The 24,267-nt window shown below is 40.0% G+C and overlaps 2 protein-coding genes across 8 annotated transcripts in view; one reads left to right on the top strand and one right to left on the bottom strand.

Moving 5' to 3' along the window:
* Positions 1-24,267, top strand: part of PDE6A (phosphodiesterase 6A) — a 124,332-nt gene that overhangs the window by 12,218 nt on the left and 87,847 nt on the right. The window lies entirely within an intron of this gene.
* SLC26A2 (solute carrier family 26 member 2) lies at positions 738-23,475 on the bottom strand. Of its 6 annotated transcripts, none has more exons than XM_086412421.1 (5): positions 23,183-23,470; positions 21,180-21,247; positions 11,847-12,025; positions 8,879-9,587; positions 738-7,397 (listed from the first exon to the last, which is right to left on the bottom strand). In XM_086412421.1, exons 4-5 carry the CDS (start codon positions 9,560-9,562, stop codon positions 5,877-5,879), a joined length of 2,205 nt encoding a protein of 734 aa, XP_086268547.1. In that variant the 5' UTR covers positions 9,563-9,587; positions 11,847-12,025; positions 21,180-21,247; positions 23,183-23,470; the 3' UTR covers positions 738-5,876. The 6 variants fall into 6 exon arrangements, with proteins under 6 accessions (XP_086268547.1, XP_086268548.1, XP_086268550.1 ...); XM_086412422.1 differs by having other exon boundaries at positions 23,203-23,449; XM_086412424.1 differs by having other exon boundaries at positions 23,020-23,212.

Genomic DNA, 24,267 nt, shown 5'->3' with positions numbered 1-24,267 from the left:
GGGAGGCACTGCAGGGGCTCTGGATCCTAGATGCTGCGTGCAGACGGAGTGAGGGCACACTCCTTCACCCTGTGCGGCAGGTGCGAGCTTAGGAGCAGAATGCCCAGGGCTACCAAAGCACTGCCAAAGGAAGACTGACAACTGTCCTTAACCCTATACACACACTCCTACTTCTTCTCCACAGCTGAGAGGCAGACGAGGGGGGACGCTCTGGGAGGCTCTCAGCAGGTATGGGGAGGAGATGGTAGTACAGATTAGTCCTTACAAAGTGGTATGTGCTCCACTTAGGAACTGCACTCCCACTTCTCTCACTTAGTTGGTATAAGGTGTTAGCTGCAATCTGATGAGGAAAATGTGCTTCAAAATTCAGTGTTAGGACAGTAGTAAAACATAAGCCAGATTTGAATTTTCTGATTTCAACACAGTAACGAACAAGAGTCCTGCAACATAAGAACTGGCAGACTCTTTGAGCAATCCAGTCCTCTTCCCCTACTTCACTGATAGAAAAATTGAGTCCCCAGAGGGGACTCAGGACCCCAAAGCAAAAAGGAAAGAACTAGGCTTTTTTATGCTTTAAGATTTTCTGTAAGGACAAATACTTTTGTCTGGTGGCAAAAATGAATGACTAAATCACACTCCAACGTAAAGAGACGGTATTTTAAAATTCACTGGCGACCTAAATATGCTTAGTTAGAAACACTTCCCTCTTGCACTTGAATAATGTATACACAGTAATATTTTATTAGCATAACAGTTTATTAAAAGACAAATGAAATGACACCTCTAGATCTCAACACATACAGGATCTTATTAATAATATCACAAACAGATCCCAGAAGAAAAGGAGCTGCTATTAACCAATTCCCCCCTCTCTTAAAATAGGCTGTAATCCATCAACAACTCATCCTCAATCCATGGAGGATTAAGCATAATTTATGTGGAGTAGCATCAGGGCACTTGTTTTAATTTAAACAGATATACATACATGGTATAAAACAAATTCTCAAAAGTCATTAGCCTTGAATAAACTGGAAAAAAAAAGCAGTATTCTTTTTTAGTGAATAGACAAGACTGAGAATTTAAGTTCATTCAGCTCTAATCCTAATATTGTCTTGATTTGTATACAAAACTGAAGAGACCAAAAAAGGTAGCGTGTTATATAGATTGGTTTGTTCACACTAATTTGAGGAATCATGGCAGCAACAGAACTCAAACAGTAACTCCCCAACTGATTTGAATTGAAAAGGCAAGAGCAGTATCATTCCAACTAATTTTTTAGGGATGGGGATTGGGGTGTGGGAAACTTCCCTAAAATAAGTTTCTTTAAACTGCAGTTAGAGATCCTTTATGCCTAAGGATGCTTGTGTTTGCCTAGTAAAAACCCTTTGTTAGAAATTCTGTCATTGGTATTTTTAATAAGATTACAATTATTTGGCCAATTTCAGAGTCATAATTCAAGTCCAAGAAAGGTTATCCAAAGTTCCAATGTAGATTTATAAATGTGGTGGCTCCAATATAGCCATCTAGTGTCCTTCATTATTCCAGTTTTCATAATTCAATATCTCCTTCCTATTTTACATCACTAGGAGAAAAATACACACCAGAAAAAAGTCTACTATTTGGTATAATGCTTATTTTACTTTCCTAACTGTATTAACATGTTTACTTTAAAATTTCAGGTGCAAAACACTTGTTTAAAAAATAGTCCTTGTCAAGATAAAAATTACCTTATAGAAATAAATTTCCCCCACTTCTATGTTTAAATTCTCCATTTCTAAAGTTACTAACATCTTTTTAAAAAACCTAAAATTGTATATAATATTTCAAAACTATTTTACTTTAATAATGATAATAGGCTATGATAATAAACTAGTTGGTATATTATTTTGGCCTACTGCATTATAATTTTCATTCTTGTTATTAGCACTTGAATGATTCCATTCATGATTTCTAAAATCTTTATACCACAAGAAAAAAAAAAAAAAGCCTAATTAGTTCATAGCCTAAAAGCTTTCTAGATCTAATTTCTTCCTTTTCGCAGTTCTTAAAGCCCAGTTTCAAATAAGGCATCACTAGAACAGATAAAACAGTAGCGGAAAAAAAGAGAAACATCAAAGAACAGAAAAATCAAAGTCCGAATCCTATCGATTGGATTCTTACCTTGTCACTGTGCAATCATTCCTTGAGCAGAACAGGGGTGTCCTTGTTTGCCTCAGTTGCCTGCCTTCCACTCAGACATCGGTCCAGGTTCAGCTTAGGCCCTCCATAAAGCACCTCCAAGTGCTGCCATGTGTTACTAGAAGAGTTAGCATATAGCCCACCTACTGGATTTAGTATTTAAGTCCCAGCACCTGGCCAGGGCCCTAGACTCCTGCATAGGTCCTCAGGATGTATTTGAGGTACTGTCTACATGGCTCATCTCTAGGAATACATAGAGGAAAACAAGAACATGAATACGGAGCACAAAGCTTGAATTTATCATTATAACTTCTAGGTTTAAGTCCCCCCAAAATTCACTACAACCCTATTCTCACTTTTATATTAAGCTCAGGGCTAATACCCCACGTGTTCTTAAGTGACAAATTACTAACCGAATACCCCTGCAGAGAATTACTTTTCTTGTTAAAATGTGGTCATGAGCATTAGAATAGTCTAATGAATTCATCTAATATTTTGACACCATTTAAAGATCACCATTTACCATGCTGTAAATTTACCAGTAAATTTTGGCTTCAGTGTCTACTGATGTTTAAAAGCTATGTCAGTTTATCCAAATTTTGTTTTCCTTTGCTCCTTAAAAAAGTCAATTAGACATCTGTCGGTTTTACTGCTATCAGAGGCAACAGTCACTCAATCTAGAGCTCTGCAGTAGGTCAACCTCGGCTTTGGCCTCAACCTTGGCTACCAGCTCTTTCACTTTGGTGAATCTGTGCACTCCCCTTCTAGAAGCAGAATCCAGTTCTGAGTCTGCTCTCAGACTAAGCTGTGGCTCTTAATCCTGGTCTCCCTACTTATGGACAGTCATGTATGAAGCTAACCAGGGGTTGAATCCTATTCATCTGAGGCCCTCTTCTCCCTTGCTTGCTCAGAGATCGTCTTTTTAATGGTCTATCCCCTTCACCTCTCTCTTGAATATTACCCTTTGACTCTAGGTGAACTCTACCCCTCTGGTTGTATGAGTTTTAACCATCAAGAGTGTACATACATTTCAATTAAATGACCATTTTAAGATATTCAGAATTTTGTACATTCATCAATAAGCAATACAAATATGCCTCAGTTAGACTCTAAAGTTCAGAGTAAACAAGACATTTTGTGTCAATAAAGTGTATAAAATATCACCTAATCAACTAAATCAACCAAACCTTTGAGCAAGAAAGCAGATTCCTTTGGCTTTGGTTTCAGGCTTGATTCCTTTAAATACCAGCAATCAAAAAATCTTAACATGAAAGTACAGGCAGATTTCAAACCAAGCAGACAAGGTAAGATTTAAATTCTAGTGTATCTTCAGTATTTTTTACAAATGGCTTCCAAAAGCAGAATGTCTTATTTGTTCGGGTAGATACGAGAAAAGCAAACCAGAACACAATTCAAGAATCTGCTAATTGCAGAAAGTCCCAGAATTGTTTATATCTACATTTTGGACAGAAATGGGAGGTAAAGGTCAAAGCCTGTTATTCTGTTCTTTTAAGAGATTTTCTAAATTCTTTGGACTCTTTTTTTTAATTCCCCCATGGTAAGGTTTGCTAAACTATAAAGTCATCTTGAACATGTACCCATTACTCTGTCACATGGCATTAGGTATTTACCATGATCTGGATTCAAAACTTGGCTCGGGTGAGGTACAAGACCGGGTTGAAAACAAATGACAACCAAGATACTTTGATTTTACTATTCCTATTCATCTAAGACTGGAGAGACAGAGCAAATATTTGCTACAAACAATAAACAAAAGAGACACAAATAAACAGCAGTTAACATTTCTGAAATTCAAGACTTAAGTTCTAAAAGGATGTCAAAACTCTAAGGACACTATTACATTTAATCGTGATGTAAATCACCTCAAAGAGAGAAATCTAGCTCCTGAGAAACTGCTTTAATGATAAGAAGGCATTTTTCATGTAAACTGATGGGCAGAGCTCTCTCAAAAGAAAATCAACACTTGCAGTTTATGGAGCCAACAAGAAAGATGTTTAAAAGTCTCCCATTTCAGTAGATGTGCTATACACAGGGTTTGTTTCTCATAAACATACTGTTTAGAATGTAGGGATGGGTTAAAAATGATTTTGCACTTTTGTGGTTTTTATCTTGTTTGTTTAAAATGGTGTGCTAAATGTTTCAGTCTCATATAAACCAGTCTCCTAATCCAAAGTTTGGAAAATCTGGTATTTTCCCTCACCCATAAAGGTCCAGATACAGAACTATAAGCTTTCAATGTTGGACATACTTTTCCAAAGAAAATATTTCTGAACCACAACTAGTGACCAGGTATGATAAATAGCACATCCCCAGAACCTGGGTTGTATGAAGATGATGCTTCTAAATCCTTTTACACAATGGTTTTAGGTGGCCCCAAAAAGCGAAAAGTGGTCACTGCCATCAGTATTTATTATACATCAACAGGGTGCGTAGCAGTGAGCATTAGTTTTGTTTTCACTAAAACATCTACAATTATTGATGTTGTTTTGGAAGCATTCTGTCACTTCTGTGCATTTTTCTCCATTGGTCACAATAAATTTTTTCTTACAGATTAAAAATGAATAGTAGCTTCTCAAATATGAGAAAGACTGTCAATTCCCAGCTTACTCTTGCTAAACACGGGAAGGAAAGAAAAATTCACTACTAAAAATGTTTAAGGGAAGTTGTCAATCATTCCTTTTTTGCAATCTGTCTGGAACAGTTTGCCTCAAGGTCACTTAAAAAGCTACATGAAATTGCTAAGTCAGCACTGTGCCTTTTCTCTGGCAAACTTGTCACTCACTGGCAATCAGACATAGCGGTTTAGAACAGATTCCATGGGAAACACAGTACATGAAAGTTAAAACAGAGCTTAATGGCAGATTAATACTCAGAAACAAGGACAGACAGGAATCACAGAAGAGACAGGGAGGATTCTCACTATGTTGACTGGCATGGAGAGCTCTTTTCTCACCTACTTACCCTAAACAAAAAGGCTGACTAAAAACATCAACTGTATCACACCATGAGCGTTCTGTATAATGTGGGACTGACTGGTAGGGTTTCCCAAACCTGCTCTGCCATCAGACTCCTGATAAGACTGTGCCAGAGAGGAACGATACTTTCCTGTAAAAAGCCAGAGATCTGACTGCCATCTGGAGAGCAAAGACAGGGGATAGAGAAGCTCAAGTGAGAACAAGCTTGTCTAGTTACTACCCTGCACTCCAGAAGCCTCTTGACTTGCTGTTACAAGAGAAGACATACATTCTTTCCCTAGTTCCTTTCTCCTCTCTCTCCAAAGAGCCATGCCAAACAGGCTCCAGCACCTCTTATGTACATGCCAGCTTTACCCCTTTACCTCCTGGAGAAGCAAGAGTTCAGATGCATATCTCCTAAAACAGGATGGTAATTAGGTTTGGGGCTACTTTACAGTTCAACAGATATTTAATTCCAAGAATATCTCATATTTGAGAGAAAACTTAAAACCACATTTTCTTTTTTTGATTCTGCCTAACTAAAAGCTCTGTTGCATTTCTGTATTTACAAAGGCCATCAACTTCAAAGGAAGAATTCTGCCTAGCCAAAAGGTTAAAATTTCTTGTGTGCAGCAATTTCCAGTTCCACAGTATAAAATGCTACACACTTGAAATTTTAATCTATTGGCTAGACAGGATTCTTCCTTCCATCTACCTTCTCAATCAATCACTGGAAAAATTCGGACCATTGGGAATATGTCTCTCTTTTTGATTCTGAGAGTCTTCTGCAAAAGTCATGGCTTCATATACACTATAAAAAAGAAGGTTTTCTTCATCCTTTTTGCAGTACTCTCCCCGGGCCAGGGAGTCCCTCACAGAGGGATTGCATTGAGCCAGCAGAACCTGGATGCCAATAGCTTCATAATCTCTGTGAACTTCTTTCAGTGTATGGATCCCTGCTGTATCTAAAAACTGTATTGCACTACAGTCAATCACGATTGTATGGAACTCTAAGGGATCATGGGAAAGTTGCACTGAAACTTCATCCTGGATTCCACTGGGTGTTACTGTTTCCCTTTTGATCTTTCTCTTTGCTGCCTTCCTCTGAGCTGCTTTTACTAAGACTGGGTTGAGAGTTTTTTTGTATAAGACAGACTTAAAATATTCTTTGTTTACATAGTAGAGAGGGGCCACAAAGCGGAAAATCTTGATGCCTGACTTGGCCTGAAGGTTCTTGTAGGCAGACATGGACTCAAAGACTTCAGAATCTTCCACCAGGCCAAGCAATGAAGCCTTTGGCTTCTGAGTGCGGAGGATGACACAAAACATAGAAAAACAAACCCCAGTAAGCAGGCCTATTTCAGTACTGATCAGTGCAGAGCACAGCATAGTAACAAACCAGATAACTGTGTCCATTCTGCTAATCCTCCACATCTGGGGCAGATCCTTAAATTTACATAGGGCTCCCCGGAGATTTACAATGGTGATCACACCAAGGACACTTTTCTGCAGGGAGAAGAACAAAGGAGCTATGACCAAGAGGACCAACAAAAGAACCAGAGCTGTCATCACACCAGAAACCTGAGTTTGACAGCCTGTGGATTCCTTCACCAGTGTCTTTGCAAGAGCTGCGCTAGTAGTGAAGCAGTGGAAGAAGGAAGGGATGATATTGCAAAAGCCGATAGCGTACATTTCCTGATTAGCTTTGACTGTGTAGCCATGTTTCTTGGCAAACATCTCAGAAAGTGATACAGTGATAGCAAACCCAATGATAGCAATAGCTATTGCATCTACAGCCACTCTAGGAATTAAGTTCCAGTCAGGTGCTTTGGGTGGCATAAACCCAGTGGGAATATGCCCAGCAATACTGGTGCCATATTTCTCATTCAGTTTTCCAAAATGAGAGGCTAATGTGGCTGCCACAATAACAAAGAGTTCAACAGGAATCGGTGCCTTAAGCTTGGACTTGAAGCGCTCGTTGAGTTCTTTGGTTGGCAAAAGAACCAAAAGGCACAAAAGGCTGGTGATGAGATCACAGATATTGGTCTTACGGATGTTTCTGAAGACATGTATCCAAGTAGTGATGAGTGATCCCACTCCAGCGCTCCGAGGAAGGCTGAGTCCGAGGAGGTACTTGACTTGAGATGTAAGAATAGTAAAGGAGGCACCAGTGACAAATCCACCCAGCAAGGCATCGGAGAGGTAGACTGAAACAAAGCCCACTTGAAAGAAGCCCATTGCTACCTAGAAGAAAGGATATACAAGTGTTAAATATAAATGGAAAAGACCTTATAAATCCTATATTCCCCTAGTATTTCTTTGTGTGGAGACACTCTACCAGAGCACCACAGAATGTCAGAGCTAGAAACAAAAACACAATCATTTATCAATTCTCTCATTTTACAAAGAGAGGGCTCATTTTACTGACACTCAGAGGCCTGAACAAGTTGCCCAAGGTCACAGTGTTACTAACTAGCCCAGACAAGAAGTCAGGATTCCTACTTTCTTGTTCAATGTTTCTTAAACTTGAATAAGGTTCAGATTGCTTTGAAAAAGAAAAAGTTTCCCAAGGATCTATGAGAAATCATAAAGATGCAAACTGGAAAAATTCTAACTTAAAAAACATTTATTTTTCTTTAAATCACATTATCATTACTGTAAAAGTAAAGTTTTTATTGATAAAACAAAAAACTAGATTCACATCAAAATGGAATCACACTTTAAAAATTATAGAACTCTCTTTAATCTAACTTAAAACTGAGAACGATTTTCAGCCTATGTATATGTGGTTATACCATACTGCCTTCCATGTTAATTCTACATCCTCAAAGATACAATATTTTATTTCTTTTTCCTCTTCCCAATTAATTCTTCCTCAAAATTCTATTGTACCCTTCCTCATTCTTGGTGAGGCATACTAATGAAAAAGTAAAAATGAACTCAGGACACGACTCTTCTGTTCACCAGCCTCTTCTCCCTCGCCTCCTACCCAGGCACCTAATAGAGTGAGCTACTCTCCTGCGCCCCATATTGGTTCAAAATGTCTCTAACAGAGAAGAGGGTTAATGCTGGCATTGGGTCCTGAATGCCAAAAGGCACAGGCATGATGGAAATGGCAGATCAATGGATTCTGTGGAGACCCAAGAACTTCATTTCTAATCCTTCTCCTGGCTGATAGTATGAAATAGAGGTCCCCAACTTGTTTCCTCCCCAACAGTCCGAGAAAACTACAAACTTTAGTGAGAGTCACTGACTAGAGCAGCAATTCTAAAAGAAAGGGGGAAGTCACCTACAGTTTAAAAAACTTGCACTCTTCCTCTCCCAACCCCCAGTCACCCTCTTGCCTGTTAGTGCTGACTCTGCCAATAACCAACCACAAGTAACTTCAAGCAAATCTGATAGTTCTTATTATATAAAATTAAGAAGTTGAACTAGGTGGTCTGAGGTCCTGTTCTGGTCTAAATTTTTACAAACAAATAATTAAATTCTGGCTGACTGACATTAACTAGTTAAAAGGCAGGCTGAAGTTGAGAAAATAGAAGCAGCCTTATCTTACTTGTGGAGTCAAACCAGGGTTTAAATTTTGGCACTACCTCTTCCATATCCTGTGCACTCAATAAATGATAGCTTTAATTATTATGATTGCTAAGATCCCTGACAGAACTGAGACTTCATGTATAGTGATTTCTTTGCCAGAAAGAATCACTTATTCCATCGTTTCTTACCTGATAAACTCCAGCCACAAAGGTTACAGTGCTGCCAACTATAATGGCATAGCAACTTCTGTCACATGTCTTGTCTGGTATCTGGTTTACCAATGAGCTCTCATTTGAAGCAGCATGGACAGTGTCATAGCCAGCTATGTATAGTTCTCGGTCAACTACTTCACCAATCATAAGGCACAGTATTCCAAAAATGCCCACAGAGATGTGACGGGAGGTACCCAAAATGAAATAAATGAGGCTGGCAAAAAACGATGTGTACAGACCATAGATAGGTTCTTGGCCAGCCAAGAGAGAATAAGCGATGGATTGGGGCACCAATAAGATGCCCACAATCAAGCCAGACATCACATCTCCTAAAATGTTTTTCTTCAGATCATATTTTGGGAGCCACTGCAAAACAGGAAGGAAACCAAAAATGGTATTTTTGGCTTTGGTTGAACTGCACTGGCAGCTCTTCTCTAGTTTTTTGATAACAAACTTCTTGAAGTTATTATCTGATTTCTCTTGAGGCTCCAAATGGATCCTAGGGTGTCTAAAAAGATTACTGGGCTCAAACTGCCAGAAGTCATTACGTGATTCCTCTTCAGGCTCCAGATGGATCCCAGATGGAGCTCTGTACTGGTCATTTCCTTTAACTGAGTCCTTGGGTGAAAGGTCATTTTGATCTTCATTTTTCAAAGACATTTCTGGAGACAGATGTTTCAGCCTCCTATCCCAGAGAAAAGAGCAGGGTTAACTTAATTCTGTAATTCTCAGTACGCACATATTTTAACAGTCCTACTTGTCATGCATGAGAGTTAACAGGAGTTCAATTTGGGGGTAGGTATCTTTTGTTCACGTTCCTTAGTTGAGCCTCATTTGTCTTGACCCAGGAAAAAAGAATCAGACCGTAAACAACCAAGTTAAAGCAAACAATTTACGGAGTACAGGGCTGCCCAAAAGTATAAACTATCAAGGATTCTCCCCGACCTCTGCTGGCACCTTATGCAGTTTTTTCCTTCAGGGTAGCCCATCTACTCCTTTCTACCTGCTACTATCTTACTTTCAGGTTTTTTACTCTGAGGAATTCTGCAAAAGAGGTTCTGGTCTCAAACCTTGACAACTACCTTACCTGCAAAAGTCCCTGAAACAAGGAAGATGACTGATTTTTTTTTAGAGGTGGGGCCCTTTTAAAATAACCTACTAGCTATTGAAAATAAACAGAAAAGAAATGTGAGTGACAGAGTAAACTTAAATGTTTTGGGAAATTAAAAAAAAAAAAAAAGGACAGGATGCCTTTGGATCTTTGAACAACATATTCTAGTTTGGTAGAAAAGAAGAGTCAAGTTGATAAGGGACTGCTGAAGGAAACAAAGCACCAGTATGGGGTGGACTGATGGGGCAGGTGTCTGATACGTGCTCTGAAAGGTTTTGGTCTACTCATTCTACTTTGTGTAGTAGAGAGTCACATCTGTCCTGTGTGCAGGATCTATAAACATGCAAAGACAGATTTGCTTTATTATTCCAAGTACACACTCTGAAACATAAGCTGAACGGAGGAATGATGGTGCCCAACACATCAACTTGGAGGGTGATCCAGGTGACCCTGCATCTCTGGGTCCTAAAGCACAAAACCAGGGCCATACGACCTGTCACTAAAAACTATAGGAAAACATAGAAGGTAGAAACAAGTAAAGAGAGAGGAGGGACAACAACAAAAATAAGTCTTGTAGTAAAAGAGAAGGAAAAAGAAACAGGCCTTCAGAGGAACAGAGTGTCAACTGGCAAATACTTCACAAATCAGTGTCTTTGTGTTAGCTGTTTGCAATGGCACCCCACTCCAGTACTCTTGCCTGGAAAATCCCATGGACAGAGGAGCCTGGTGGGCTGTGGTCCATGGGGTTGGTAAGAGTCAGACACGACTGAGCAACTTCACTTTCACTTTTCACTTTCATGCATTGGAGAAGGAAATGGCAACCCACTCCAGTGTTCTTGCCTGGAGAGTCCCGGGGACCGGGGAGCCTGGTGGGCTGCCGTCTATGGGGTTGCACAGAGTCAGACAGGACTGAAGTGACTTAGCAGTAGCAGTAGCTTAGAATGGCCATCAAACTCTTGCCTACCAAGATCCTAACCATTTTAAAAATCCAGTTAAAAATTCTTTCTCTTCTTCAAAGCACTGACCAATCTTCCTCAGCCCAAATTAATCTTAATTAACTGGCACTTCACACCTGTACTACAGTACTAACCACACTCTTATATTAAGGAAGAGTCTCCCCAGCTCCTGGGGGAAAAGATATCTTGTTCATCTTTATAATCATCAACAATGTACAGTAACTGTGAGATAGCAGGCTTACAAAATGTTTGAATGAAGGAAAGAATAAATGAATAAACAAATTTATGAGTGTGGCCAATAAGAGGTAAAATAATATTAAATACAGAGAAGGCAATGGCACGCCACTCCAGTATTCTTGCCTGGAAAATCCCAAGGACGGAGGAGCCTGGTAGGCTGCAGTCCATGGGGTCGCTAAGAGTCGGATACGACTGAGCAACTTCACTTTCACTTTTCACTTTCATGCATTGGAGAAGGAAATGGCAACCCACTCCAGTGTTCTTGCCTGGAGAATCCCAGGGACGGGGGAGCCTGGTGGGCTGTCGTTTATGGGGTCGCACAGAGTCGGACATGACTGAAGTGACTTAGCATAGCATAGCATAATATTAAATAAAGGACTCAGGGAGTTTTCCATTTCAGAACTGACAAAAAGATAGGCCCTTGTGAGGTTCCATAAGCCTAATATTGCCAAGACGCCATAATCCAGGACCCATGACCCATTCAAGAACATAGTATTTGTAAAAGCAATCCACATTAATTTTGGTTAGGATAAAAGGACTATAGCTGGTCATCCCACTGAACAAGAGTAAAATAACAGTTACATTGATGGTCTTGTTAAACAAACAAGGAAAAAAAGAACAGATTTAGATGACTGCTTACCTGAGCAAGTCAATCAGACTGATGAAAACACACAGCAGCTCTTCATCCCTCAATGCAACTGGTCCATACCTTTCTTCTCACTTTCTACTTTCAGGCCAAGCTTGCTTGAGTGCATTCCTTACATCATTCTATTTTGGAATAGCTCTTAGTGATTTCTGGGTCAAAAGGCTTTTCCAAACCTAAGGTATGCAAAAGAGGCATAAGAAAAACTAATAAAATTCAAATCTTGCCCTATATGACAGCTAGCTGGAAAGGAAAAGGTAAAAATTAATAATACAAGTGTGACAGAGTGAGGAAACTGTAAGGAAGAACTGAGATGAAATACGAAAAGTGAGAAACACAGTAACAGAGATAATGAATGCCTCTGACAGGACCATGAGACCTGACAAAGCCAAAGAAAGAATCGATGAAACTGAAGATAGGTCGATAGACATTACCCAACCTAAAACAGAGAAAAACAGAACTTTTAAAAAATCAAAAACAATAAGAGAACATTCAAGAGTGGTGGGGTGTATTAAATAAACAAATTTATGCATAATTAGAATCTCAAAAGGGGAAGACATAGAGTGGGAAGAAGGAATATTTGAAGACATAATAGTCAAGAATCTTCCAAAATTAATGACAGACACCAAACTACAGATCCAAGAATCTCAGAGGATACTAAGGACAAATATAAAATGAAACCAAACAACACAGCACCATACACCTACACAGATCATATTCAAACTGCTGAAAACAAAGACAAAAATAAAATTCTGAAGACAGCCAAAGGAAGGAAAAAAAAAAAAAAACATGCTAAATATAGCAACAAAGATATGAATTATAGCAGACTTCTTTTTGGAAACCATATAAGCCAGAAGATGGAGTGATACTTTTATCACAGAAATATAACTGTTAACCCAGAAAAAAACATTTTTTGAAGGATGAAGAAGAAATAAAAACTTTTCTCAGACAAACATGAAGAGAATTTATTGCCAGCAGACCAGCACTACTACTACTACTACACACACATACACCAGACAAAACTCAGGTGTGCACAATACACAACAAAGAAAGTCTAGAAAATGGAACACATGAAAATAAAATTTGTTTTTAATTAAAACTCTTTAATTGCTCTAAAAGATAACTGCCTAAAGCAAAAATAGAAATGCATTTTGTTTATAGCACATGCAAAATAAAAAGCATAAGAGTACAAATTACGGCAGGCAGAATTAAGAATTCTAAGATCTTGTACTATATATGAAGTAGTACAATACTATGAAGGAAGATGTATACTGTAAACTCAAGGGTAACCACTAAATTTTTTAAGATATAAATAAGAAGCTACTTGTGGAGATAACATAGAATTGTAAAAAAATTCTCATATTAACCCAAATGAAAAATGAGACCCAAAACAGAACACATTGAAAATAGCTGGTAACATAGTAGAATTTAATTCAAACATATTAAAAAAATCACATTTAGTGTGAATAGTCTACACATACCAATTAAATAGATTGCCAGATATGATTTAAAAAGACCCAATTATATGCTGTCTATAAGAAACCCACTTTAAATATAAAGATGCAGATTATAATAAAGTGAAATGACTTACAGTAATTCATGTAGCTTGTAAGTAACTTAACCAGATAATAAAATCCAGATTTTAAGACTCTAAGAATAGCTCTTTTTTTGAGCATGTTACTATCCATGTCACTAATTAGCTTTCTTTAACTTCACTTATCTCTAAACACTTTGAAATTCAGGTACCCTACAGATCCCAGTTTCACCTACTTGCTACCCAAAATGACCTAGCACTGACACCAATAAACTTGTGTCCAACTCTCCTCTGTGTTCATGGCCGTGGTCCTTTCCCATCTCCAGCTCTCAAAAACTGAGGTGGAGATAAAACAGGTATTCACTCACAAGCAGTCCTAGAAGTGGAACTGATTTAGCCATCAGTTTGAATCCAAATACGATCTATAGCCTTTTACTGATCCTAGTTACCATCTAGAATCCTTCTCAAAACTACTTTTTTCCCTTTTTTCAAGCCTATTTTAAATCCCCCCCCCCAAAAAAACATTAAAAATTATCTTAAACTAAATTGTAGGTATGATCTCTGTATGGATTAAGCTCCTTAAGAGCAAGTTTCATTCTGGTTCATCTCTGTATCCCCTACTGTGTCCAAGTATATGCTTTCCAAAACCGGAATGAAAATATTTGCTAAATAAATAACTGAAATACAGAAAAGGTAGGATGCAAAGCAGTATTTATTTTCAGGTGGAAATATCTACTTTGGAAATAGCTACATTTTTCAAGTATCCTTTTTTTTGCACAAAAATCCTCTCATTCCCTCAAGCCTGTTACTGCTTAATTATAGTATTCACCAACTGCTTCATGAAAATTAAGAAATTACAGTGTTTATCCTTGAAATATAGCCGATAGCCAGACCCCCCATTTTTAAAAAGTTGGAATACCTAATCTATATTCCATGAAATTTAATAAAATAGGATTCTCCTGTATCATACAGGATAATCTCTCCCTTTATCAACATTGATGTTTGACAGTGAGGGATAAAAAAGGCTCAAAAGGAAAACTCTTGAACCTTTCACATTATCTTGCAGGAACTGGAGAAAAATAACCAACAAAATATTTGAAAAATACATTTACACATTCATATACTAAAGTATAATGGCAGTTCAGGCAACACAGAAAGAACATTTCTGTACTTCCTTCTTTGATCAGGCACGTGAAGTTGTGACTACTTGGTTCTCTTTTTCTGGTGATGAAACAGCAGCCCTGGCACTGTTTTCCATGTGAATTACTGATTCTGGGAAAGATTGAGGGCAAGAGGAGGAGGAGGCAACAGAGGATTAGATAGCTGGACGGCAACACAGACTCAGTGGACATGAATTGGAGCAAACTCCGGGAGACAGTGAAGGACAGGCAAGCCTGGTGTGCTGCAGTCCATGGGGTCGCACAGAGTTGGACACAACTGAGCGACTGAACAACAACAAAGAGCACTGGACTAAAAGGGAGGGACATCCCTTCCATGTAAGCCTGACCGCACTCGGCCAACTTCTTTTTGGAATTTTGCAGATATAAGAGAAACAATGTCTACTTTTTGGTTAGTAATTATAGCATATTTTAACCAATAGTGTATATAAAACAGTTTTTCAATTTGTGAAATTGAAATGCCTTTTTGGAAGGCAATAGTCTTCAGAGATTGGTAAAGTCTCCCTCTGAAGCATAATGATTCCATATTCATGCTTTGCTCTACTGTACTTTAGACTCTAACTGTATATTCTCTAACTATATATTAGACAACTCACTGTTAAATACACTCGAAGCTGCCAACTACTATGATCAGAGCATCTAAGCAGGGAAGAAACCTGCAAGAGATGAACAGTTTAGCAAGGCTTCAAGGGAACAACGTACCTACCTGGGCTCTGAAGTCTGGGTCAGAAATGAAAGAATGAAGACTTGGAAAATGGATGAGGGAGAAGAAAACACAAACAGCAATAGTTCTGGGGTTGGAGGGAAAGAATGAGAAATTAGTATGACACGTTTAAACCACCAGGTGCATATGGAAGGTCAGTGAGAGAGAAAGCGGCAAAGGTACTGTGGGCTCGGTATGCCCGGTAAGAAAGGCAGACTTTCACGTGCAGACAGCGCACAAGCCCTGGAGGTTTCTGAGAAAATCACTTACTGTATCACTCATTTGATAATAATTATCTATTATCTCATTACATCTTCTGGTCTGTTATGCTATTTAATTCTTTTTCAACTAAGTAATTAGTATTTTACTTTTCTGCCCTTTATGAATAAAAATTAGTTTTAAGATTATTTAAAAACAAAAAAACTAAACCATAAACAGGTAAAACCAAGACAGAGTCTCCATTTACACAGTTCCATCTGATCCTCTAGCTCACTGTTGTCAGATAAGTTCAGGGAAGATCACGACATTGTACAGCCTGGGAAGCTAAAAGGATGAGCTAAAGCTTCTGTATCTAGCTCCATCCCATCCATGGGTGCCTACAACCAGGATGGCTCAGCCCTGGCCACTGATCCAGCCCTCTGCCACAGACTAAGAAGTTCAAGTACTATGAGATGAAAATTCAGACCTGTCTTTGTTCTGTGGGCCTGCACCCCTGCTTATTCCACAAATGTTCCTAAGTGTCAACAAGCCTTTCAAGGATGGACTGGTTAACTTTCTATGTGAGCTCCTAGAGACTGAGTTCAGTTCAGTCGCTCAGTCATGTCCGACTCTTTGCGACCCCATGAATCACAGCATGCCAGGCCTCCCTGTCCATCACCATCTCCCGGAGTTCACTCAGACTCACGTCCATCAAGTCAGTGATGCCATCCAGCCATCTCATCCTCTGTCGTCCCCTTCTCCTCCTGCCCCCAATCCCTCCCAGCATCAGAGTCTTTTCCAATGATTCAACCCTTCACATGAGGTGGCCAAAGTATTGGAGTTTCAGCTTTAGCATCATTCCTTCCAAAGAAATCCCAGGGCTGATCTCCTTCAGAATGGACTGGTTGGATCTCCTTGCAGTCCAAGGGACTCTCAAGAGTCTTCTCCAACACCACAGTTCAAAAGCATCAATTCTTCGGCACTCAGCCTTCTTCACAGTCCAACTCTCACATCCATACATGACCACAGGAAAAACCACAGCCTTGACTAGACGGACCTTTGTTGGCAAAGTAATGTCTCTGCTTTTCAATATGCTATCTAGGTTGGTCATAACTTTTCTTCCAAGGAGTAAGCATCTTTTAATTTCGTGGCTGCAGTAACCATCTGCAGTGATGTTGGAGCCCCCAAAAATAAAGTCTGACACTGTTTCCACTGTTTCCCCATCTATTTCCCATGAAGTGATGGGACCAGATGCCATGATCTTCCTTTTCTGAATGTCAAGCTTTAAGCCAACTTTTTCAATCTCCAGTTTCACTTTCAGCAATAGGCTTTTTAGTTCCTCTTCACTTTCTGCCATAAGGGTGGTGTCATCTGCATATCTGAGGTTATTGATATTTCTCCTGGCAATCTTGATTCCAGAGATTGAGTACTGGTCTCCTTATCTACTCCGAGCTAACCACTGTGCTAGACACAGTGCATCAGAACCTAGACTACAAATCTAGGGGTCGATTTTGCTTTTGTTCACCCCCTCACATGCCCCTCCCCCTCACTCCCCGTCTGCTCTACCTTAAATATATCCATCCTCTCCCCACTGTCCGTAGTATCTGGAATCCAGTTACTTCTTACTTCCCTCCACCATCAGATCTCAACTGGGCTACTCCAACAGCTAATAATATCTAAACCCTGTCCAACTCTCCACCCTCATTTCCTACTGGCCTTCTTGCTGTTATTTGCAACATGCCAAATACATGCCAAGTTTGTTCCAGGCAGAGAAGTTGAGCAAGTGCAGAGACCTTAATAAGGAAACACACACTCAGATCTTGCAGGCCTTTTCTCATTCTTCAGGCCTCAGCTTATATATCATTTCCATATAATGGCCTTCCTTGACCATACCAAATAATACTGCCACTCCTCTCAAAAATCCTTATCTGGCTTTATTTTCTTCACAGAACTTTCATAGACTTTTGCAATTATATTGTGCATTTATACTTATAAAAAATGTTATTTATAGTCTTTTTCATACCTACTGTATCCCCAATAAGAACAAAGCTTAGCACATAGCAGGAGATCAATAAATTAATATGAAAATGGATAAGAAACCCAGTTTCTACCCACAATCAGTGGGTTAAGACAGATTTATAAACAGATAAACTATAACACTCTAAGTGCCATAACAGAGGTTTGCCATACTCTGAGAATAGAGAATAGGCTGTAGGTCAATGTGAGGAAGTTGCAAAGTAGGTAAGAAAAGAAAAGAAACTCAGGCAAGTGGAAGGTCCCAGAAAAATCCAAGACCCAGGAAAAAGTCACCTAGCTTGCCAGATTTCTGGACTGAAACTGCAGAAGGTAAGACTGGAGTGCAAAACAGGTCCTTATGTAATCCCAAGAAGCCTGGACTTCATCCTGTAAGCTATGGCGGAAAGGACATAAACTCCAAGACAGGGCAGGAAAGGAGGTTTGACATTTCAGAGGTGCAACTAGACAAAAGATGATGCTTGCAGAAAAGGGATACATCTAAGATGAACTCTGAGGTGGGCCACATACAAGGATAGTGCATGGGACTGTGGAGGACAGAATGGAAAGACAGGAAGCAACAAAAAGGTTGCCTTATATGTCATAGGTTTGAGATTTTTAGATATTCAAATGAGGATATCCAGTAAGCAATTAGGAATGGGCATTTTGGGGACTTTCCTGGTGGTTCAGTGGTTAGGACTCTGGCCTTCCACTACAGGGATCGTGCATTTGATCCCTGGTCAGAAAAAAGAAAACTGGGGGTGTCAAGCATAGGAGAGAAGCCAAAATTGAAAAAAATAAATGAGGAGGGGAAGAGAAGATAGATCATCGGCACATAAACAGAATCTCATTTTTCTCTAAATTCTCATTGTTTGGATGTTCAATAAATGTCTGTTGAATATACATTTTATCTTTTCAACTAGATTAAAAATTATTCAAGGAGCTACTTTATGCTTTTTGTGAACTCTCACAATACCTTGCATAGGACTGAGCACCCAAGAGGCATGTACTAAGTTTTCTGTTGATGGATAGATTGGTTTTTATTTTTTTTTAATTATTTTAACAAAAAAATTTTTTTCAAAAATAATTCTTAACTTTTAAAACTTGATTGTTTCTTTGAAACATAATTGATGCATTGCATTGGGAATGTAAAATGGTAAAAACACTGCAGAAAACAGTTTGGTAGTTACTCAAACAGTTACACAGGATTACTATATAACCCAACAATTCCACTCCTAGGTATATCCCCCAAAGAACTAAAAACAGGGACCAAATACCTGTACACAAACGTTCACAACAGTATTAGTCACAAGAGTCAAAAGGCAGAAATAACCCAAGTATCTGTTAATAGATGAATGGAAAAAAAACTGGTCTAGGCCACACAATGAAATATTACTTAGCCAATTAAAAGAAATAAAGCTCAGATACTCTTCATCTACAGCAAAGATGAGTGAAAGAAGCCAGACACAAAAGGACACATACTATATAATTCCACTTATACTTAATGTTACTGAACATTTAAAATGGTTAATATGGCCAATGTTATGCTATATATAATTTAATATATACAAAACCAGGAGCGAGCATAGCATTGCATCTTACACGATACATGAAATGATATAATATCACTTGAAGGCAAACTGTGATAGTTACAGATGCTATAAACTCTAAAGCAATCCCATTAATAACAAAAAGTTATGGCAAATAAACAATGGAGATAAAATGGGATCACAGAAAATAGTAAATAATCCAAAAGAAGACAGAGAAGGGTGGACTTCTCTGGTGGTCCAGCAGTTAAGACTCCATGCATCCAATGCAGGGGATATGGGTTTAATCCCGGGTCAGGGAACTAATATCCCACATGCCATGTCGTCATAGGCAAAAAAAAAAAAAAAAGACAAAGAAGGGGATATAAACAGTTATTATATAAAATAACCTCTATCTAACGTTTGTGGAAAACTTGAGAAGTCTTAACATTAACCTAATATTAATGTGAACAAAAAGTCTCTTTTCCTAAGTGGAAAATCTCAGTTAAACTAGGCTGGAAGAGGTGTGGACTGTGTTGCTTGGAAATAATTTTCCAGTACTCACACAGCTTTTAAGCAGTAGAATCATGATGAGAATCAAGACCTATCTGATTCAAGCCTACTCTGTCTCTGAACAGCTTATTTTGAAACCTTTCAAATATTCAGAAACGTTGAATGAATGATACATGAACACTGGTTATTCATAACTCACCCGTTGAACAATTCACCAATTGTTAATGTTTTGCTATATCTGTACTACTTTTGCACTCTTTACACATACCAGTTGGTTTGTTTGGTAATTTTTCTCTCAACTATTTGAAAGTTGCAGACACACTTCAGCCTTAAACACTGAATAGAACCAATGTTTTTAACCACCATCCCATGCTGCCTCTTCTTCAAAAGGAGCATTCATTAACAACATGACATCAAATCATTTGGATACACTCTTCAAAAATCTGCAATAACTCTCTACCTCCTTGAATATAGTCAAATAACTTGAGTCTAGCCTGCAGCTGCCTTTCTCTTGTTTCTTTTCATGCACCAGTGTTCCAATCACCCGTCCATGAAAATACTAAACAGCCTTTGTCCTTTGGGGCCCTTGCTCATGTCATTCCTTAGTCTGGGATGCCTTTCCCTTCTGTCTCCATCTGTCTTAGTCCTTTTTCTAATCTTTTAAGTCCCACCTCAAATGCCACAGAAGAAGGGGGCTGAAATTTCACAGGCTATGTTTCTCCAACAAATGACATGACATTTAGCACCCAAGTCGCTCAAGTTTACATGTCTCTCAAACACGAGTACCATTTCAGGACAGACACCAAGTCATCCCAGTGTCTACATACCCAGAATCTAACGCAATGCCTCCAAGTTGCTATGTATGGCTATGATTTATGTTTATTGAAATGAAGAAAAAGGTGAAGTTCCAAGTAAATATAGTGAAGACCAAAAAAAAGAAAAATTCCCGGACTTCCCTGGTGGCACAGTGGATAAGAATTTGCCTGCTAATGCAGGGAAGATGGGTTTGATCCCTGGTCTGGAGAGACTCCACATACGGAGGGGAAAGTAAGCCCGTGTGCCACAACCAATGAAGCCCATGTGCCTAGAGCCTGTGCTCCCCAAGAAGAAAAGCCACTGCAATGAGCAGCCTCCGCTTACCGCAACTAAAGAAAGTCAGTGCAAAGCAACCAAGACCCAGAGCAGCCAAAAATTTTTAAAAATAAATAACTTAAAAAAAAAACCTTCCTGGGGCTTCCCTGGTGGCTCAGTGGTAAAGATTTTTGCCTGCCAATGCAGGAGATGTGGGTTTGATCCCTGATCCATGAAGATCCCACATGCCTCCGAGCAACTAAGCCTGTGTGCCCCAACTATTGAGCCTGTGCTTTAGAGTCTGTGCTCCTTAATAAGAGAAATCACTGCAATGAGAAGCCCAAGCACCACAACTAGAGAAAAGCCCGAGCAACAACGAAGACCCAGCACAGCCAAACTTATATAAATAGTTTTTTTAAATTCCCTACTTTTCAGTTATCACAAATGATTAACAATGTCCATTAATTCTGTGATGTAAAAAGAACCACCACCATAAGGCTTACATCAGTAGTATAAGCACTATAATATATTCTTTCTCTTATAAAGCCCATTATAAGACAAAATAATAAAATACCCAAGAGGAAAATAACTTACTGTAAAACCATGGTAAAATAATTAAATAGTTCCTTGCACAGCACTACATTGCTTTCAAAAAATTTCACCTAAATAAGAAAAAAAGAAAAAAAATTTTAATAAAAATTTAGTAAGATTTCATCAGCATCTTCCACTTGCCTCCTCAGTAAATCTGAAAATAGAATACGAATTCCTATTCTCCAGTATGAGAAAAATCAAAGTTTAGTCACTTGTTCAACTGGTAGAACCAGATTCTCAATCCTCATTTTCCAATTTCCAAGCTTAGCTCTCTTCTAAAACACATGGACCCCAATTTTGTTTCCTTGCTAAGAGGTCTTAGGAGCTAGTTATAAGCAGTAATTTTGTGGCCAAGTACTCAACTCATTTCTATTATTAATTTTGATAATTAATGCAGTTTGCAACTGTATCCCCTGTACCTTAAAACTGTACAGCACCTAATAAGAGCTTAACAAGTATTTGTTAAGCAAATGGATGAATAACAGTTTATGAGCTATGTTGGTAAAAAGGGAATTACTCCTCCCTCTCCACCCTCACACACCATAACCAAGTTTGTGTCAAGAAATTAGTTTGGGAAGCATCTATCTGACGGTTTATACCCATTAAAAGTAACATCAATTCTCAAAAGGACCCCTAGTGAATCTAATTTAGATCTTGTCAAATCCCAATACATCATCTCTAGATCTTCCTCCAGGAAGCAGCAAATTATATTACAATGACACCCAACACGGAGATCTGTTAAGATGGAGATTCTCAGACAAACCCAGGGGTGAGATTCAAGACAGCCCCTTGGGTGATTCTGAGTAAGTAGACTGTGGGCCATATTTCAAGAATCACTAGGTATGTTCTGAAGTCAGAAAGAACTCTAATCAGATCCCAGCCACACTGTTCAACATCTGTATGGCACCAAGGGAAAAAACTTCATTTTACTCAGCATTAATTTCTCACCTGTAAAATGGAGATAACATTACATAACTTGCAGTGTTGTTTTAAAACGAAGCCAAGTACCTAGCACAGTGCCTAGCACATAGCATTTGCTTAAAAAATGACAGCTACTAGTCTTCATCCTTTGAGATTACTGAAGAGGAAAAAAAAAATGGACTTATTTCTTGCCAACAGCTTTGGCTCTCCATTTCTCATTCACTCAACTTTTGAAGACAAGAACTTCCGCTTAACTCAATATTTGATATCACATTAGTTCCAGATTTCACATAAAGAGCCCCAGGAATGAGGAAAAAAGGTTCTAGAATGAGTGCCAGAGAGGAGTGCCATTAAGTCTTGAATGCTTCTAACTCACCGTAGACCAATAATCTGCGCAAAGAAGGGGCCCAGTCTAATAGCCTATGAGTCTGAAGAGCTGGGTACAAGTCCTAGCTCTGCAAATGACTTGTTGTGTGACTTTCAGCAAGGCTCTGTCCCTTTCTGTGTCCTTTCAGTGTCTCCATCTCACCAGCGAAAGGATTTCAACTTCAGTCTATGAATCTCAAAGAAGTAGAGGTATGATTTGTACTTAACCTGGTATGTAGTTTTTAAAACCAAGAAATCAAGTCCTCTCTCCTGTCCAAGGCTCAGTTTACCCATCTGAAGTAGTAAGGGTGGCCCTCATCTCCTCGGTCCTGCTCCCAGATATCGGGGTTCCGGATGGCACAAGGAGGACTCCGGAGGAAGACCCGTGCCTTCACCTACGAGCTGAGGACCACCCGGCGCGTTAGATGGGATGAAGGACGAACAGACCTCAAGCGCAGGAGCTGGGTCGGGTTCACTGGATGGGGATGTGGGGCTTCGACGCTTAGCCCTGCCTCCGCCCCTGCCGACAGAGGAAATAACCCCGAGGCACGCCCACCTCTCACGGCCCAGCCACGACTGCCCGCAGCGACCGTTGGCGAGGGCTTCCTCCCACCACAACGTGGGACACAGGCGAAGACGACTCCAAGAGGAGCCCGCTGACCGCGCGGAGGCCAGAACTGCTCACTCTCCCCGGTCTCCAGTCCCTCCCCTCGCCTCACCTCTAGAGTCTCTGCCGTACCGTGCGACCCGGCTCCAAGGCGCGTCCTCCGCCGTGGCGGGACTGAGGCGGTAGCGTGGCGCGAGCGGAGGTAGCCCACTGCTGGGCCGGGCTCCCTTTAACCCACCAGTTCCCTTGCCCGCCCATCGCCCTGCCCCAGGAGGAGGTGTGGCCCGGCCGGGCGGGACTGAGGCAAGCGGTGAGCAGGGACCCGCCGGGAGGTGAGGAAGGCGACTATAGAGCGAAAATTCAGCCTGCGCCGTCACGTGGCACTGCGACAGAGCGACGCGGCTATCAGCCAATGACGCGGCCAGAACCGGCAAGAGTGCCGCCCCCAAGCCGCTTTCCTCCTCGCGATTGGCTGTACTGTACAGAAGAAGCCACGCGTTCCTGATTATGAAGGAGATTTTGCCTGTTGGAAGTGAGCAGATCACGGTTCCTCCGGCTTAACCTTTAGGGTAATGCGAGGACTCACTATCGGGCGAGACGTGGAAATGCTCTAAGGAGAGCTTAAACTGTTCTTCCTTTAAGAGGGGTATCGTTTTCATCTTCGACTTTTTGGCACCCCCCCTCTTTTATTGATAGAGAAAAAAAGTGCTCCGACTCTTTGCGACCCCGTGGACTATATAGCCCGCCAGGCACTTCTGTCCGTGGGATTTCCCAGGGAAGAATAATGGAGTGGGTTGCCACTTCCTTCTTCAGGGGATCTTCCCGACTCAGGGATTGAACCCAGGTCTTCCACATTGCAGGAAGATTCTTTGCCGTCTGAGCCACCAGGGAAGCCCACTGAGAGAGAAATGGAGGCCCTATATGGGAAAAGGTCTGCAACAAAGTAAGAGGGCCTCTTGCCCCAGTTTAACTTACTCTCGACCGAAGGTACCAATACCCAAAGGTTCTTTTAAAGATGTAAATGAGTATATAAATATGAAATGTAATTCCTCCGTGGCTTTCCTTGACATTCATAGATAATGTGAAATTTCTCCCTATGCCCCCAAAGTCCTGAATGTTCTGGGCCCCGGCCCCTTCCTTCTAACGTCGCAACTCTCCTTCCCTCAGCCCTCTCCACCCATCCTAGCCTCCTTTGCC

This window comes from Bos grunniens, chromosome 7 (assembly GCF_055505025.1).
Source record: "Bos grunniens cultivar Pamir isolate PY7600 chromosome 7, Bosgru_T2T1.0, whole genome shotgun sequence".
NCBI classification, from domain to species: Eukaryota; Metazoa; Chordata; class Mammalia; order Artiodactyla; family Bovidae; genus Bos; species Bos grunniens.
This window is presented reverse-complemented; position numbering and strand designations above follow the sequence as displayed.

Bases quoted from the DNA above. Each gene is read 5' to 3' on its own strand.
- SLC26A2 (XM_086412425.1), bottom strand. From the start codon at position 9,562: ATGTCTTTGAAAAATGAAGATCAAAATGACCTTTCACCCAAGGACTCA. The intron at 7,398-8,878 runs GTAAGAAACGAT...CCTTTCTTCTAG, and splicing joins TTGTGGCTGGAGTTTATCAG to GTAGCAATGGGCTTCTTTCA.